Source organism: Osmia bicornis, chromosome 1 (assembly GCF_907164935.1).
Source record: "Osmia bicornis bicornis chromosome 1, iOsmBic2.1, whole genome shotgun sequence".
NCBI lineage: Eukaryota > Metazoa > Arthropoda > Insecta > Hymenoptera > Megachilidae > Osmia > Osmia bicornis.
The window spans coordinates 14,799,345-14,817,705 of NC_060216.1; the positions used below are offsets into that span (position 1 = coordinate 14,799,345).

Here is an 18,361-nt window from a genome sequence, read left to right on the forward strand (position 1 = left end):
TCTAATCGTGTTTCGTGCGTCGACGATTTATAAACCGTGCGAGAAAACAAACTGGACACGGCTCGTTTCGTAATTTCTGATTTATGTAATTGGCGCCGATCGTGGAAGCTCGATACGAAAGCTGGAGAAAACGAATCACGTTCGATGCTTTCTTAATATTTTGTAGAGGAATCGATTCATTGATTTATTGAAAATAAATTAATTAACGCGCTTGCGATTGAAAGGATCAAGATTGCGCGTTCGGGATGACTCATTGAAATTCACGGTTTATCGACTGAAAAATAGAGACAGTGCGGAACGTGTCTAACACAACGTTCATTTAGGCATCATTGTGTATACGCGTTCGGTGGCGAAACGCGTCTGGAATATTTCAGGGAATTCATCGTCAATGGGTGTCGGCCTATTTTCGAGGACAGATCAATTTTTCCACGGTGTTCGGTGGCGATATAATTATCGCCGTTTCCTGCTGACATATTTTCCATTGTCGCGCGTCTCCTTCGTGGAAACGGATCGACTCTAAACCGTTTTCTTCGGGAAAAGGATCAAGGAGAAGAGCCGTTTTTTATCTTAAAATCTTGACCCATGTTACTCTTCTTTCCTTTCGAGCACGTTATTTCGGTGACACTTTAAGTCTCGCACATCCGTGAATATTCTCAAGTGAATTTCCACTTTCATTTCCATATTAAACGTTGTAAGTAAAAAAGCGTCTTATCGACGCACGGTCGAATGTTAAAAAATTATGTATGCCTTCTTTTTATCTCCGTACCGTATTTTTACTTCGGTTTATCTTCGCTTTATTATTGTATCAAATTCCAACTACCTCAATGTTTAACCCTTCACTGATGCGATCTTGTTTTTCACTTCTGACTTGTCATTGTAAATATTCTCAAGTTATTATTAATATTATCGAGAGGTCGGGAGATAGCACCCTTAGAGTACGTTTTAATTATTTTTTGTAATCGACCCATGACTCGTTACGTAAGAAAAATAATACGTCGTTAATTAAGGATTCGAGGGATCGTAATTTTATGTTTCCTATTTATAAATCGTGGAAAAATTCAGAGAAGTCCTGAAGATTGATTGTTTAATTAAATATACTTGTCCATTCGTTTGCATCCGGTTTCTTTCCCTCCGGTCGCCAACTGCTCGTTTCCGGAACGAGAGAAACTTTAAGTAAGCTTACTTTGCATTTTATGCAACGAAACGCGATTTCTTTTCTTCTAAGTTAAACGTTCGCCATGGAATAATTGGTTATCGTGGTATTTTTCATTCGCAATCGGTCGACGTTCGATTTCTCTTAAATTTTGGAAAGTTTCGAAGATCCTAAGATGCGAATTTATGCGACTTGTTGGAGAGTCACGTGTGACTCTCGCTACAAGTCGCGACAAAAGGTTCGTTCGTGTACGGTACACGCATCACGCTCGTCTGATGCGGCACGTGAGGTCCGGGGCACTGATTCATCGTTGTGGTACACTCGTCAATTACATTTCCGCTTAATCCATTCGCGATCCGCACGGTTGCGATTCGAGATCTCGCTTGCAATTGTCGTCCTTAATCGTGCGAGTTCGCGTGAGTCCGGCTCGATCGCAAGATTACTTCCCCGATTCTTATCTATTCGTCAACAGCCATGCCCTTCGCGATGATTAGACGCTCGAAACTTTGCGATATCAGTAAGTGTCTACCTTTTATGAAGTAGATTTGGATTGGGTTATAAAATCATACATTTTTAATTTTTAAACTCTTTATTTTCCTTAAAACAACGCCTATAACGACGCCATCCTTTCTTCCTGTCTCAACCGTCCACGCGTCTCCACTCGGCCGCGATCGGCCAAGTTCGGGCGATCTCGGAATCGAACAGTCCCCGCTACAGCGTGGACGGTAATAATTGGTGAAAATGATACCTTTCCAAAATAAAAGCAAAATTTATACTTAAAAATGTGAAATTCTGCATAAAAAATTCATACTCGTCGCGCATGTGTGATAAATCGTGCTCTTTCGTGAGAAATCAGAGTCGTTAAGATTATTCCCTCTTTTTCCCGATAACACTTTTCTCGCTAATTTACGTATCAAAAATTCTTAAGCCATTTGCATCGGATGACGGAATAATCCGGCAAATTTTCTTGTATCGTATCACGGATTACGTCACGTTCTCTTAAATTATGCAAAGTATTATTACACCGAGTGACCTACTCCAATTTCACTTCGGATGAATGAAATAACGTTTCAGGTTAAAATCAATGCCGAATCGCATTCACCGTTGCGTTATGATAATTTCAATTTTATCAACGATCAAGTTTCCTTTCTATAAATCATAGTCGGACATTTTTGAAATAATATACAAAGCTAGGGAGATTCCTATCTGCGGTTATTGAATGTCTCGTTGCGAAACTAGGAAATCGTTCGCGATGCTGAGCAACGTGTTAAGTTAGGTTAGGAACGGACGGCGTGCAAATAGATAGCTAAGAAATTTGTAAGCTGTCTCAATTAGCGATTCAAAGCGTAAACTCGAAGTTGCACTTTCTTGACGGTTTAATCGTTCGACCGTACCGATTAATTTGGATGAATAATTGCAACGATCTTACGTTCCCTTTCCACGAGGGTTAAGTCTGAAGTCAGCCGGTATCGCGTGTCGCGAAACGAACAGGCTGTCCTCCGCGTATTATTATTTAATTAGCGACAAAGTTTCGAGTTCATTATTTTCGAAGTAGCCGATGTACTTTCATTCTCGAACGGCTTCTTTATCCTCTTTCTTTGGGAAACGGTGAGAGGTTCACTTTCGTGACGACACCACAATTCTCGTCACGAAGCTGACGTTTATAAAGAGGGTATCTTTGTCCTCGCTGGAGTAACACGCATACGAATTTGTCTGGCGAGTTTTCACGTAGTCTCGAGCATCTTGAAGCTTCAGACTTTCGAGTCTAAGTATTACAAACATTTTTTGGTAATTTATGCAGTTAGTTTTCAATTTTATTTCACTATCACCTGTTGACACTAGAACTACCGACTTTTGATGTACGCTTATTTAATTTGAGAATAATGTAGAAAATTAAATAGATAAAGGATGCAACATAATTTAATATACACTAGATGCTGAAAATTTTATTAATTACAAGTAATTAAAATTTTCAAAAATCGTGATTTTTCACCTAACAAAAATACCTTGATAAAATTTATAATTTAAAACATAAAACTTTAAACCAGTAATTTGACTGGTTTGGTAGTTCTAGTGTTAACACTCTAGAACATAAAGCTCTAATTACCAAGAATAGTAATAATTAATTTTCTATTGTTTTCTTTTAATTATTCAAGCATGTGTAAATTGTGAAGCCGGTGACCCCCATGTTGTTCAACGTGTTATTATATAAATGAAAAATTATGGAATATCGCTTTGCGGAGGGTGATAATCGGTAACCATAGGTAATACCACAACGACCGCATACGTAGTTAGCCCGCAAATCTGATCAATTGAATTTCTCACGGTGAAGAGCAATCAAGGGGGGAAGTCGTTCGATATAATAATGATCGCACGAAATGGAAGCGAATGTAACGCGATTAAGGTGACATTAACGTCTTTTCTATATCTCAGCTATAATTACGAACATTGATATATATATATAAAAAGAGAAACACCGCTGTAATTGGCGTTCGAGGAATCCCACGTTTATTGATATTTAGACTAACGAGCTGATATCGAGACACACCCAGGCTTCGATATCTGCAATTGCGTAAAACGGTTGCAACGAGTATAATTAAACACCTTTGCGTTCGTTCTATCCATCGAACGTGGAATTAATCCCATTTTTATATATAAAATTAAACAGTAATTACATTATTCAAAAAAACAGGATTTAATCATGCAAATTGATAAGTTATCAGGTGCCTTAAATTTGATATAATTAAATAATTCGGAAAAGAACCAACTACCAGTGCAGTTAACCTGTTTATAGGCTGAGCATTAACTTGCGTAAAAGAAAAACGAACTATCGATTGAATTATGTAAAATTGCTACGATCATGGAACGCCCATAGACCTTTTACTTTTCCGTTCTGTTCCAGGGAAGAACCTCTACAATAACGAGCATGTAGCAATTAAAATGGTGAGTTCATTAAAATTTGAGAACAGTCACTTTCAGCGATAGAGAACAAAAAAAAGCAGGACACGAGGAAATCGCTTAATTGGCGTTAACAGTTTGACTGGGAGTTAAAGTTAGCTGAGTGCTGAGAGGGATCTCGTTCGAATCTCATTACGAATCATTAACGTGACAGAAACTTTTTTCCGTCAGGGTATTATTTTAAAACCATTGCTATCTCTTTTTTCTGTCGCTTTTGTAGGAACCAATGAGGTCGAAGGCGCCGCAGCTACACTTAGAATATAGGTTTTACAAATTATTAGGTACACACGGTGAGTAATGAAAGAAATTCATTCGAATGGTTAGAGGTGTGCGAGTACTCGATTTATTCGAGTACTCGAATTTCGAGTCGGACAATGATCGGTCGGTCGAGCCGAGTCGAGCGCTTGAATTTGCCGAATTATTCGAAATCGATGAATTGTTTGAAACAAAAGCGAGCTACTTGAAAAATTGAATTACTCGAATTTTCGAGCGCTTGAATTTGCCGAATTACTCGAAATCGACGAACTGTTTGAAACAAAAGCGAGCTACTTGAAAAATTGAATTACTCGAATATTCGAGATTCACTTGAATATTCAAGTAATTCAATTTTCGAGCGCTTGAATTTGTCAAATTACTCGAAATCGACGAACTGTTTGAAACAAAAGCGAGCTATTTGAAAAAATTGAATTACTCGAATATTCAAGTAGTTCGATTTTATCGAATAACTCGCTTTTGTTTCAAACAGTTCGTCGATTTCGAGTAATTCGGTAAATTCAAACGCTGGACTCGTAAATTCCGAGTACTCGCACACCTCTGTTCACGGTGAATGATCGATAATGAATTTTCAATTAACTTTTCTTTCGATCGATCAACGGTGTAGAAGGTATACCGGAGGTATACTACTTCGGTCCATGCGGGAAGTATAACGCTTTAGTGATGGAACTTCTCGGACCGAGCCTGGAGGACCTGTTCGACCTGTGCGGTAGGAGGTTTACCCTGAAGACCGTTCTCAACATCGCCACACAACTTGTAAGTGCAATCGATGGAATATGAAATCACTGTTTGAAATTACGTACAACGATAAACGTATACTTGATGAAAATAGAAGAAATTAAAATTTGAACAGTTATGTCTTTACATCGAAGCTCACAACTTATCCGGTAACTTAATACCTAGATAGACTTACACAGTCGGTGAAAAGTTTCTTTCCCTCGTATGTACATTAATACCTCGCTTATTTCTACAGCTTCATAGGATAGAGTACGTTCATAGTCGACACTTGATCTACCGTGATATCAAGCCGGAAAACTTCCTGATAGGACGAAGCACAACCAAACGCGAGAAGGTTATTCACATCATTGATTTTGGACTGGCCAAAGAGTACATAGACTTGGAGACGAACAAACACATACCATACCGGGAACACAAAAGCCTGACGGGTACGGCGCGTTACATGAGCATCAACACGCATCTTGGAAAAGGTAACTTTTATCTTCGCTCCGAACCAGTTAAGATGACTAATTTTCAATTTCTTATTTTAATTAAATTCTTATTTAAATTTTATCAATGTACAGTGGTACCTCCTCCTTTCCTTTACTTGTATGATCAGTCAGTTAATAATACATCAACTCCGAATATAATTGATTATTAATTTAATTTTTAATTATTTAAAAATGACGCAAAATTCACAAAAAATGTATGTCGTATACCGAGTAAAATTTGTCACGTCCAAACAGGACATATTCCGAATTGGACGTATTCCAAAGCAGACGTACATACCACTGTATATATTAACCGCTTGCCATGTAACGACGAGTCACACTTGTGACGCACCTTACAGTTCTAACGTGACAAAACTGAACCTTACCTGTGTTATAATTAAATTTGAAGAGCAATTTCAATTAGAATTTGCACAGCCGGCAATCTCTAAATACAATATGTGCATAATATTTCAATTTCCTTGATTTACCTCAACGTTACAGCGGTGAATAGTTGGGTTTAGCAAGTAGGGCAAAGGGTTAAATTATGTTTCATCAATTATTTATTTAATTTTCTACATTATTTTCTAGCGTTATCACTTTGACGGCTGATACATCAGCTCCTGGTATTGATACACATTTCCTGTAATTAATCTTTCACTCCGGTTTACCGCTATCGATATCAATTATAATTACAGAAACGATTACGGATGCTCTGAAACGTAAACTTTTATCGAATAGACTACTCACAAATGTCACAGGTCGTTAAAGCGTTTAGGTAAACCAGGTCCAGAACATCTTGAAACTTAACCGCGGTGCGGGAGGTCTACGTCCGGAGAAAGTTATAAAGCGAACGCCCGTTGACGCGGCTGCGTTTAATCCTCTGATCTTCGTTAACTATTTAGTTAGAAAATATTCTTTACTAAGCAAATGTGTTTTTCTATTCTCTTTGCAATTAGAGCAGAGCAGAAGGGACGACTTGGAGGCGTTAGGACATATGTTCATGTACTTCCTGCGCGGTAGCCTTCCTTGGCAAGGATTGAAAGCTGACACGTTGAAGGAACGATATCAGAAAATCGGCGACACGAAACGGAATACACCGATCGAGGTACTCTGCGACGGTCATCCCGAAGAAATGGCTACGTACTTGCGATACGTTCGTAGATTGGACTTCTTCGAGACGCCCGACTACGAGTACCTGAGGAACCTCTTCCACGACCTCTACGAGAAACGAGGTTTCGTCAACGACGGCGAGTTCGATTGGACCGGCAAGACGATGGTGCGTGATCCATTGATCAAGTGATCGATACGACACTTGTGTCTTTTTCTTTTCTTTTTCCTTTTTTTCTTTGTATCTCTTCGCAATGCACGCAAGAAAGGAAGACAGAATGATAGGAGATTTTAGGAACCATCCTGGTTTACGTCCTGGGACGAAGCACGTATCGCAAGAGTCGATATCAAATCTACATCGGAGTTATTTTCGTTTCTTTTTTCCTCTACTCGTATATTCACTCGAATATCCAGACGATTATTCGATTATGTAAATTAAAAGAATTTTATCAATGTACACGAACGTGATTTCAATCCGGATGGATCGTTTCGAATAGAATATAGAGAACGTTTCGAATCTTAAGACTCTTGAAATTCTTTCCGTAAGATTTGAAATATATATCAGCTACTCTTGCGTATCTTAATTCGCATACGTTGCATATTTCACACGCGCTCTAGTCTACTATGAATACAGTATCTCACGAGCGAAGAGTTTCAAGACTTTTAAGGATCGAATAAAATTCGAAGCTGAAGCGTGCTTAAATTGCTCGAAAACTTGCAAGATTTCTCGAGTATCGTTGTTATGTCACAAGAAACTCCTAGATATCGTCTCTTCGGGGTAAGTAACGTCGTCTTCTCTGTCGTTTTAGTGAAGAAAGAGAAAAAAAGAAATATAAGAAATAGTCATATTTCACTTGATGATCTTTAACGTTTGCATGCTGCCCCCAATGTACCTCTAGCCATCCAACTTCGAACAACTTAGAGCTCTCAGGATGGCTCCTCCTTCTCATGTTGGCAAGACTAAATCCGATAAGGTGGGTGACACGTTACGCGAGGCTCGCATATTTGATATTCGACCTGTACGCGTGGTTCGATAACGCCTGTTTAATCAGAAACAAACTTTTCGTTAATGACAAAAGGATGCAGCTGCACCGACTGTATAGTTTTATCTGAGAAGCGTAATACGTGCTCGAAAATGTTGCTGTAAAATGCACGGAACGATACTGGGAGCTTGATAGAAACTTTATTATCATGAAAAAAGAAATAAGAGAAAAGGGTGAAAATCTTATTTTTCACCCTCGTTGAAACACGATGTCACATCTTGCTTCGACCGAGATTCGCATCAACTACATCCACCAGTACTTAGCACCGCATATTTTAAACCTTCCACCCGTGTTACGTTCGATTCATTCGTTTACACTCACAGTAAGATTTTTATCAGGATATTTATACGGTAGTATCGCCAGTGCATGCGGATCGATAATCCTTTCCTTCCTACTTGCTAAGTATTTTTCTGAACCCTTTCTAAAAAAAGATGATCGAACAGCTTTTACAATAATGCGATAGAAACTTCTAATCGCTTAAGTACGTAATTATACCTTTAAGTAGATTTATATCGTTTAACCCTAGAACGCTTTCTTTTTTTCCAGACGATATTAATACTTATATTTCTGTGTGATTTTATATTCCTTTATAAGAATGTACCTTCCATTCTCCCCTGCAGTGTCGAAGAGCAAGTGTTTGAAAATAATTATCTTGAATTATCGTCAAAATATTCTTTCATTCCTGATTCCAAGTATGTCATCAAGAAATTCGTCTATCTATGCATATATATAACTAAACGAATATGGTAACGAGAATATACTTTTATAATGGAATATTTCTGTGTTTCGTTTTTTCAGTCTACGCCTGTTGGATCCTTGCAGACTGGACAAGAAATTATCGTATCGCCGAATCGTGATCGGCATCCGTACAAGGTACGCTAATAAATATTTATAACATCTTTTCTTTCTTTTATTTTATTTTATTTTTTTTTCCGAAGAAAACGAGCATGAATGTGTGAAGCTTAGCTATTTCAAATAACAGCATGAGTATATATACACCTCATCGGGTATACGGAATAGATTTCTTTCTTTATTATCATTTTTCTTTTTTAATGTGATTCTTTTTATAATTTTCGCAATAACTTGTCGAAATGAGTTGAAACGATAATTGGGAAGAGATTACATTCTCTATATTTTCTCGACACACCTGAAAGATTCTCTTATATAAACGATTTTGTTTCTTTGCGAAACACGGAAATCCTCGGTGTATAGGAATGCGATGATTTTGAGGAGGACGTAGTCCTCGTGTTGGATGAGGTTAACATCGCAATGCAAGGGAACTATGTAAGGAAACAAAATTTTGTAACGCGTCTCCTTTTTCTTTTTCCTCTCGTCTTTACTTCTTCATGCATGCTTTTTATCTTATCGAAAGTATTCGGTTGAAGGTACACGTAGATAAAGTGATATTTTTCTATAAAATCAACCTCGTTCCAAAATCAAGGTTCAATGCATGTATGAAGAAGTTACTTAGAAAACAACCCTTTCTTCTTTTTTTTTTTTGCCATTCCTCTAGTATCGTTTTGATAATCAATTTTAACGTAGCTAGTCGTAGTTTATCAGTATCATGGTAAATTGTAATTTGTCCAACGATAATGTAAAGAAAACCGTTGATTCGTGATGTATTCCCAAGGAAACTCATTTTGGTATCACATGCGACAAGTGTACGAGGTCGTGTCCATTCAAGGATACATTTGTTAATTTTTCTTGTACCGTTGGACGCATTGAAACTTGGAGAATTTAGTGCTTGTTCCTTTAGGATGTGACAGGTCCAGGGGTGGGAGGCGGGGGTGGTAAAGGGGTGGGAACCACGTGGCCAGATACTGTGAAGCAATCAGGAGCTGGTGGTACATTGACACCTGCTGATAGGCACGGTTCTGTACAGGTGAGTGGACCTAGCGATCCTTGTGTCGTCCATTATCTGTCTACTCTTATCTGTCCAAAGAAATCATTCTTTCTTTTCGTTGCCACGTGTTCTGTCTGTAAATTCCATTTGGTATCAAAATTCCATGTGTTACTAATCATTCGATTATAAATATTAATTGAAAACAATTATTTTTCATTATATTACTGGCCAATAGTTCAAAATCATTAATTGGAAAATTCAATTAAAGAAAGATAATAGGATTTAAAATGAAAAATCATTAGATTTACAAAGTATATTCTCTTCGAATCGAAAAAATACAATGCATCCCTCTCCGTTTTACCTACTCTCTCCCCTTGTTTTCCATTGTCTTAGCCCAGATGATGGCCAGACGCGTCTGCAAGTAAACTGTTCGCTCTATTTCTAGACAAAGCATCAACGGATTATATGGTCAGTTTGAAGTCGATGCGAATTGGTTTGTCGTAGCATGCGGACGTTTGTTTCGTTGATCGATTTATACCTCTAATTCTGTTACTTCACTAATCCACCAGACCGTCACATAATCACGTTCTATCTATTCCCGGATTAAACCGCGCTTTATACGAGCCTAGTAAAAGTATAATAACTTCATGCGTTGTGTTTTTAACTATAAGAGTAATTTGTTTAACCGTGAGTTGATTAGCCATTACCATGTTTTAAAGTTTCACTTCGTTTTTCTTATTAACAACGCCTCGTGAATACAAAGTGCCGCTTGTCTCACGTAAATTATATCGTCTTATTGTTAGTCCTTTGTCAAGTAGAAACATCTACACGTGTGTATATAGGGTGTTCGATTTTTTAAGGGGGGTGATTCTAGAAAATCTAAAAAACCTCAAACGCTATTTCGCGGCTTTACTCGAATTTTTAAACGTTAATCACTGGAAAACAAAGCCGCAAACGCTATTTCGTCGTTCTTGATTTTCATCCCTAGAATCACCCCTTAAAAAATCTCCCAGCTGTTGTCGAACACCCTGTATATAAATATATAGTTTAGTAGAACGATTGTACATGTAAATATCTTAATTTTACGGTATACAGAATTCCATCGATCGTTATACTTAATTTTCTTCTGATATAATTTCAAGTTTCATCGTTTACACGTTCGATTTAATTACTAATGATCGATTGTATATTTAGGTGGTGTCTTCGACGAACGGAGAATTAGCCAACGATGATCCTACCGCAGGACACTCGAATACACCAATAACAGCGCCTCAGGAAGTGGACATGGTGGACGAAACCAAGTTAGTATTACAATCATCTTCATTTCTCTATCTAACTGGTAGATTTAAGTTTTCGTCTACACCTTGTATATGGTTTTTAACTTGTTAATATTTTAAAGAGACGAAGGATATTGAAATAAGAAATAGAAGCTAACACATTTCGTAAATAGTGCATGCATTAGAGATATGCATCGTAAACGAGCGAGATTGTATGCACTAACGCGGTGGAAGATGAATAGTAATCGTCTAATCCAGGGGTGGACAATTGTTTTGGCTCAGGGACCACTTTGTGCCTTTTAAAATAATTGCCTTCATTAATTAACTTTGCATTTCAGAAAGGTATAAATTGTAGCATAAAAATTAGTAAATATAAATTCAATAAAATAGTGGCTGCTTTATTCAATTTATTTAAATACAAGAGGAATCTTCGGTCAAGGCGGATTTTTCTGACCGTCTTAGCAGGGCGCAATTTGTCCACCCCTGGTCTAATCGATCAAATTACCGTATCACTGTCTCGATATAATTTCAAATTCATCGTTTGTTTTCATGCATGATAATAGATGTTAAATATCCTGTCTATCCTCTTTCAGAAAGAAATGTTTGCTGACAAAAAAGCGTTGTAGTGGATGCGGAAAGATCCTACGTCGAAGTTTCTATCCTTCTACGTCCAATGCCGATCCTAGAACGATCCCTGAACTTGGTTTATTATTCCGACACAACTGGCCATTACGGAACTTCCTTTTATGCAACATAAAGACAAAATATAATGTTCGATAATCACCTGACTATACACGTATCATTTTAGAGAACCGTTCTTCTTTTTCCCCTGCCGTTAGATTGTATACTTTGATCAGTGTTAGATAATTTAGAAATTATAAATCCTTAAGAGGAGCGTACGATCTTCGAAATTTTATCTAGGCTTAAAATTTGTAAATTTTGATAAATCGGAGCGCGGACCTCAAAGAGGTTTGCATTTGAAAAGATCGTGCTCTCCTTGTTTAGCATTATTTTCTGTCTTGGATGATAAAACGTTGTCACTATGGGAGATTTGGACGGAGAAAGCAAGCTCTCTCGATTTTGTCGCCGCTTTGGAATGTTTTGTCGTGGTTTGCATGTTGGTGTCATAGAATAAGGCGATGAAAAAGAAGACGACTCTAAGTCCTATTAGTGTTTGCTTTATTTGCAGATGCTGTTGCTTCTTCAAACGGAAGAAGAAGAAAAGTGGAAGACAAAAGTGACTGTCTGTTATCGTCGATCTTGGGGGGGCAGTACAGTGTGCGTGTAATAGTACATGTGATGTTGGGAAACGTGTCGCGGCAGTGCGAATCGGTGGAATAGAAGATGATAAGGTGGACAGAGAAGCTGCAGACGATCCGGAAAGGGGGCCCGTTACTTTGCTACGTGCCGGAAGTCGGCCCGCTTCTCAGGATTCGGTGGTGAACACCATCGTCGCAATGTCGTCGTGCCGTCGACCTTATCAAATGAAACAACAACCAGACAGCCATCGTTATTACTGCTACTACTATTGCTATTATTCTCATTATTATTATTACGATTATTATTATTATTATCATCAGGATTAACTTTGCTCTTCTTCTTTTTCCTCTGATTATTATTATTATTATCATTACTACTAAGATTATCCTCTATTATTATTCTTATTATTATTATTTTATTATTCTTATTATTATTACGATCCTACGATTTATCATTGTCATTACGTGTACGATAATCGCTTAATGGTTAAACATCGTTGTCAATGTCGATGTTACCGATTGTAAAACACTGTAAACCTGTCACTGCTGATCGGATTGTTTAGCGGCCGGGAAATCGGTCCCACCTACGTGTCTAAGAATTAGAAGAAGGAATTGACGTGCCGATGGTGAAAGAACGTGTTTGTGCCTACGACTCTCTCTCATCTTGTACCACACACTATGGCGGTCTTGAAACAACGCCGTTTCTTCGTTGCTACATGTATTACGATGCGTGTATTAAATCGTAAATCAATCCAAGCTGAGATCTCATTTTACAAAATAAAAGAAAAAATATATAACTCTCCCGGATTAACGAGCGTACCGTGCTCCCGCTTGTATCGAACTTTAAACATAAATAGAATTTTTCAAGTCCGATCGACTGGAAAGGCATGAAACCGAAATGATAAACACGTTTAATTTAAGATCGTCTTAGTATTCTTGGTTCTTTTTCCTCAACGATCACGAGTCCATGATTTAGACTTTCGAAGAGTGTATCAATTGTTCAAACGAATGGTTCTTTTTTTTTATAGAATTTATAACAGTATTAAAGCTTTTCTCATTAGATAGCTGCGAACATCGCGCTGTAATCACGCTCACCATATTTTAGTTAATTCCTCGTCTTCTTTTTTTTAACTAATTTTATTTTTAACAACGATTTCTTATGCCCACACTGCCTATCGTTGTTCTACGTAAGCACAGAATTGTATACGAAACTTGACTGTACGTAATACATCCGAGAGCTATTTTACTGCGAAGCTACTTTACATTTTCGTTGATCATGTATCATTTAATAAGCTTCATCGAACCGGCTGTACGAATCTTTTAAGAAGAGAATCGATATTTCGGTTTCATGCCTTCCGTGCAATTACCTTCTAAGAAAGAAAAGAGTTACACGTCGCAGAAATAATTCAAATCACATTTTATATAACATATCGAAACGAGGAAGCAAAAAAAGAAGAATTAATGTCCGTAGATCGTATTATCTACTCGTGAAAAATTGAATAGAACTTAGATCAACGATTGTATACTGTAATTGATACAGTTGATCCGTGTTCTACCAGAAAATGCGATGATTCAAAATCATTTCTTGAATCAACCGTCTATTGCAGAGGAATTTCTTTTTTATCCTTGGAACACGCGTGTTAACACATTTAGATGAAATTATATTAGAAATGTAACGAAAAGAGAACCAAAGTATGCCTGTAATTGAATACATTTACGTCAATATAGGTTTTTCATTTTAAAATTCAATCATTTTACCATGAACGTTATAAACAATAAAATTTCCTTTGAATATTAATTACTGATTGCTAAAACAGAGAAAGATGAACTTTGCGAAGTGTTACACAAAAATTCCTATGGATGATTCTCAAAAAAGCACTCTAGCAATGAAGAGATACTTAACGCGAAACATGTATGCGAAATTGAAGAAGAAGAAGAAGAAGAAAAAGGAGAAGAAGAAAAGGATCTTTGTCAGCCCTGCCGATTAAACGAACAAGAAAAGAATTATCGATCCTCCGAAGTTTTGTTACAAATTTCCAACGATCTCTGTCAAAAGTATAACTGTTAGAAACTTTTCGATAAATGTTTTTTTTTTTCTTAATACTCGAACGAAATCTGTCGCACATTCAAGGACTCGTAATTGTTCGTTTATTTGCAGACTGATAAATAAGAAACTGATCGAAGCACGCGTTAATATGAAATTCATTACATCTCGAAGTTAGTTAGAATAATCTCTGATGGTACATACATGTTTAGTACATAAAATGATATAGAATTTATTATAACTATAACGCGTTGTCACAAAACGTCCTTTTATTCTTTGTTAATCGTTTATTATCGAGAACAGGGATATACAAAGAGATAGATTTTCTAATAAAAAGAAAGAATTACAAAAAAAAAATAAATCATGTTCATATCTATAAATATTACCGATAACGTTATACTACACACATAGATGTACAAAGAAGTAAAAATGGTTATTATTCGAAAGTAAACACATGTATCGCCATAAGTATATCAGTAGATTCAGCCGTAAATGTACTGTCGTTAACTGATAAAGAAAATAACGATAATGAAAGATGAAACTTGCGCTAATATCTTTATGTCTCGTTAGATCGCCGTTGACTGATAAATGAGAACAAAAAAAGAAAAAAGAGCGAAAGAGATTAGAGGTAATAATTGATGTGTACAGTTTTTTCGTCATAGAATAAAATCTCGTCCACTTGAAGAGAGAGAGTGACCACGAATTTGTAACAAAACGAACAATTATTAATCAAGAAAATGAAAGAAACAAAAAGAAATCCGTTTAATCGGCTAGTCGGCACAGATGTTATTCTTCTTGCAAACTTTTTGCAATCAGAAAAGTTTAATTATCAACGCGATACGATCTGATCAATCGTGTTACAACCGTCATCATTATTTTTTATTACGGTACAGAAAAAGGTGAATACATTTTATGAAATATAGTAAAATTTCAGCGAACGCGTGTTAGTTAATTTTCGACCAAAACGATTAACGCGTTGATTGCCATTGTAAATATTAACTTTCGTACGGCGGATGAGGTTTTCTAAATGTTCTAAACTTTAGTCTTTATTTTTCAATATACGAATCTTTTTCGTATTAAAATTTCCTTTGAATCCTAATTGATTCAGCTCCGCCGTTCGATGGTTCATTAATATTTTTTTTATTATAACGCTTCGGTTTGCTGTTTCGAATTGCTAGTGTAATTTTAGTGGTATTCTTTTAATTAAACAGCCGTGGCAATCGACGCGTTAAAGAGATGTTGTAGGCGAGATAATGTAATTCGTGAAAGTAGAGGGCGAGCCTTAAATTCGTCGTGTTCGATGGTCCGAACTTGTGCTAATTACTATGGCGAACGATTTCGTACCCCGCTACCGAACCATACCGATACGCACCCTGTTAAATGTATCCGTACACGTTGTATCCGATAATTAAATGGTCGACGATTACGAGGAAAATGAAAAAGATAAAAGATGAATCGATGTACTTAGAGAGAGCGTATCACGAAGCGTTGCGGCATGCTTCTGCACACCTGATATCACGCTGTAACTAGCCGTCGGATGTCTTGAAGTAATACGCTTAAAAATCGAGATAAAAGTTGAACCATTAAACTCTCTGGATTTCCTCTCTCTCGTTGTATCTGTATCTTCCCACTGAACGCGAAAACCGGGAGCATTTTGTTCCTTTTTGTAAGCTTGCCAGAGCAACTGGTCGTCGAACAATCGTCGGACGTTCAGGTTTCTTGTACAGTGGCGGGGGGAAAGAGCGAATGAAAATGCGACCGGTGTAGGAAAATTCGAATCGAGAGAAAGTGGAAAAAAGGCGAATCGAATGGGAGAATGAAAGAAATGTTAAAAAGAGAACAATGGCCAGAGGGAAGGACGTTTATCATTTAGCGTGGATTAGGGATGTGCGGCCCGACTAGTCGGGTCGGTTCGGAAAACATCGGGCGTGCTCGGGCGGGCGTCCGATACATGCGTGCAGTCGGGTAGCCCGACTATTTCGGGTTCAGTCGGGTACAGTCGGGCAGATTTGGACGAGCTCCCAAATTATCTTATTCCAATTAAAACAGATAAAACAGATTCCATATAAAACAGATTTTGCAAATGTTTATTGCAAGTATTAACAAGTACATGAGAGTTGGATCGCGGGCCGCGGTCTCGTCCGGATCAACTCGATGGTATCCGACCGAACCCGAAAGTTTCCCGAGCCCGCCCGATTTTTTCCGAGCCCGCACGAGTCCGTAATATCGGGTATCCGCGCATCCCTATTGTGGATGTTTTCGCGTCCAGAGAGAGAGAGAGAACGAGCCTTGGTGTTATTCCAATACTTAAACTAATGTTTCTTGTGTTGTCGACGGTGCCGTCTGTATGATCTCTTGATAGAATACGAAACGTACATGCATTCAAATTCCATGATTACCGTCTGCAGGTTGCGACGAAAGCCCTGGTACAAGCTGTACTTACTTGTATCACGTTTCCGCCACATCCTGTGCATTAGTTAACAAATTTCAGATTTGAAAGATAGTATTTGTGTAAGGGGGAAACACCTGTGAAAATGTAAGAATGATTGTATGTATGTGACGAGGAGGGGGGGGAGTCTTGTGAAAAGGAAAGACTCCATATTTATGAAGCTACCCTGCCACGAGTCGTTGGCATGATTATGCTGCAACTATGTTGCAATTTAGCTTGTAGTTTTTTTTTAGTCGACTTTTCATGCGTCACCAGTTTTTAAATACAACACGACTGACTGCTGGTTAAGTATGGTTGTGAGCGAACAAGAAAAAAAAAAAGAAACATTTTTCTATCCGACCTAGAATGGTATCTTCTTTTTTTTTTTGGAATCCTTTATTTTATTTCTCTTTGTTCTTGTACTCGTTGCACGGGAAGGCTGTTAACCTCGTCCGAATGACGAAACGATCCCATTATTGACGATGAAACGACGAGTTCGAATGCGATTATTTGTATATTTGTAAATTGGTGCGAACAGATCGGACCAAGATCACCGTGTGTACGTGTCTTTCATTTCCTCGCTTTGAATAAGTTGCAATGCAAAATGGCGGATTATTCGCGAAGGATGCGACACGCGAATACGTCGTGTCGTGGACTCGAATTGATCGCAAAGCGATGCACAGATGATACGTGATACCCTTTTATGATTTTCTGTACCGATATTTTCTTTTTTAATCGTTTCTTTCGTCACCCCCACGTATCACCTGTGAAGTTTTGGGATCTCTTCCAAGTCGTTCCATTGTATCTCCAACTCGTTGTCTTTCGTTGTGAAGCAACAAAGAGCTAAACGTCGAATAATACATTTTTATTTTTTCTTTCTCTAAATGTTCGTTTCGAAACGATTAGCGACGTTTAATTTAAATGAAATTGCATTGAAAACCGTGTAACCAATGTGTCGTGCTTTCATTATTATAGGAATATTTTCTCATCCGCGACACCGCAAACGTGATTTAGATAATGTATTGCCTTTTAGCGTTTTAACTATTATCGTTTTTTTTTTTTTCTAGCGTGTATCCGTTGCTAAAGGATTATGTAGCTTGTGTTCAATGATTATTTTGCCACTTGTATGGAATTGGCAGCTCATGTGCATTACAGAAAAAAAAAAAAATAGTGTGAACCATGTAATAATGAGTGTGTGAGATTGATGCTGTTATAGAAATTTTGAGATGTTTATCGATATAGCGAGGAGGAGACCGATGTGCTATCAGACGAAACAGAAAGAAATCGAGTGCGTCGATTAATTTTGTAAATAGAAGTTTATTGGAATGGATAGATTGTACGCTAACGATGGACACGAGAGAAAAGTTAATGAGAATTGTGAAATGTTGGGTATCGAGGAGATGTATCAGCTTCAAATTATATAAACATTATACATATTATATATGTGTATATATATATACATGAACTATATCAGTAATGGCGATTAATGACATTAATAAGCTGTATTATTATGGTAATTAATAACTGTCAGACGATGGACAGTGACCCGACTAATTTTATTACCACGTAATCTTAATAATGTCAGCGAAACGTGGATGTGTTCTTTGCGACGAAATCGGACGAAGAAGCATGAAAATCGTAATTATTCCATTTGCTAATTTATAGAGACAATTTAAAGATATCGAATATGCTTCGAAGTGTTTTTTGTCCATTTCGTAACATGTCTGTACTCGGATGATACACTCACACATACATATATACATACATA

At 37.4% G+C, this 18,361-nt stretch overlaps 1 protein-coding gene across 6 annotated transcripts in view; it reads left to right on the forward strand.

The window, feature by feature from the left end:
• Positions 1 to 12,449, forward strand: part of LOC114883184 (casein kinase I) — a 43,917-nt gene extending 31,468 nt beyond the window's left edge. Inside the window, exons 2-11 of one of the 6 annotated variants that reach the window (XM_029200734.2) lie at positions 4,056 to 4,096; positions 4,332 to 4,401; positions 4,992 to 5,140; positions 5,358 to 5,592; positions 6,549 to 6,868; positions 7,599 to 7,673; positions 8,541 to 8,615; positions 9,499 to 9,624; positions 10,780 to 10,886; positions 11,456 to 11,853. In XM_029200734.2, coding sequence (XP_029056567.1) covers positions 4,056 to 4,096; positions 4,332 to 4,401; positions 4,992 to 5,140; positions 5,358 to 5,592; positions 6,549 to 6,868; positions 7,599 to 7,673; positions 8,541 to 8,615; positions 9,499 to 9,624; positions 10,780 to 10,886; positions 11,456 to 11,642 — 1,385 coding nt within the window. In that variant the 3' untranslated portion in view covers positions 11,643 to 11,853. Of the gene's footprint in view, positions 1 to 4,055; positions 4,097 to 4,331; positions 4,402 to 4,991; positions 5,141 to 5,357; positions 5,593 to 6,548; positions 6,869 to 7,598; positions 7,674 to 8,540; positions 8,616 to 8,954; positions 9,027 to 9,498; positions 9,625 to 10,779; positions 10,887 to 11,455; positions 11,854 to 12,033 lie in introns of those variants that run through there. The other 5 variants (XM_029200732.2, XM_029200730.2, XM_029200731.2 and 2 more) reach the window with 5 other exon arrangements.
• Positions 12,450 to 18,361: the final 5,912 nt, after the last annotated feature.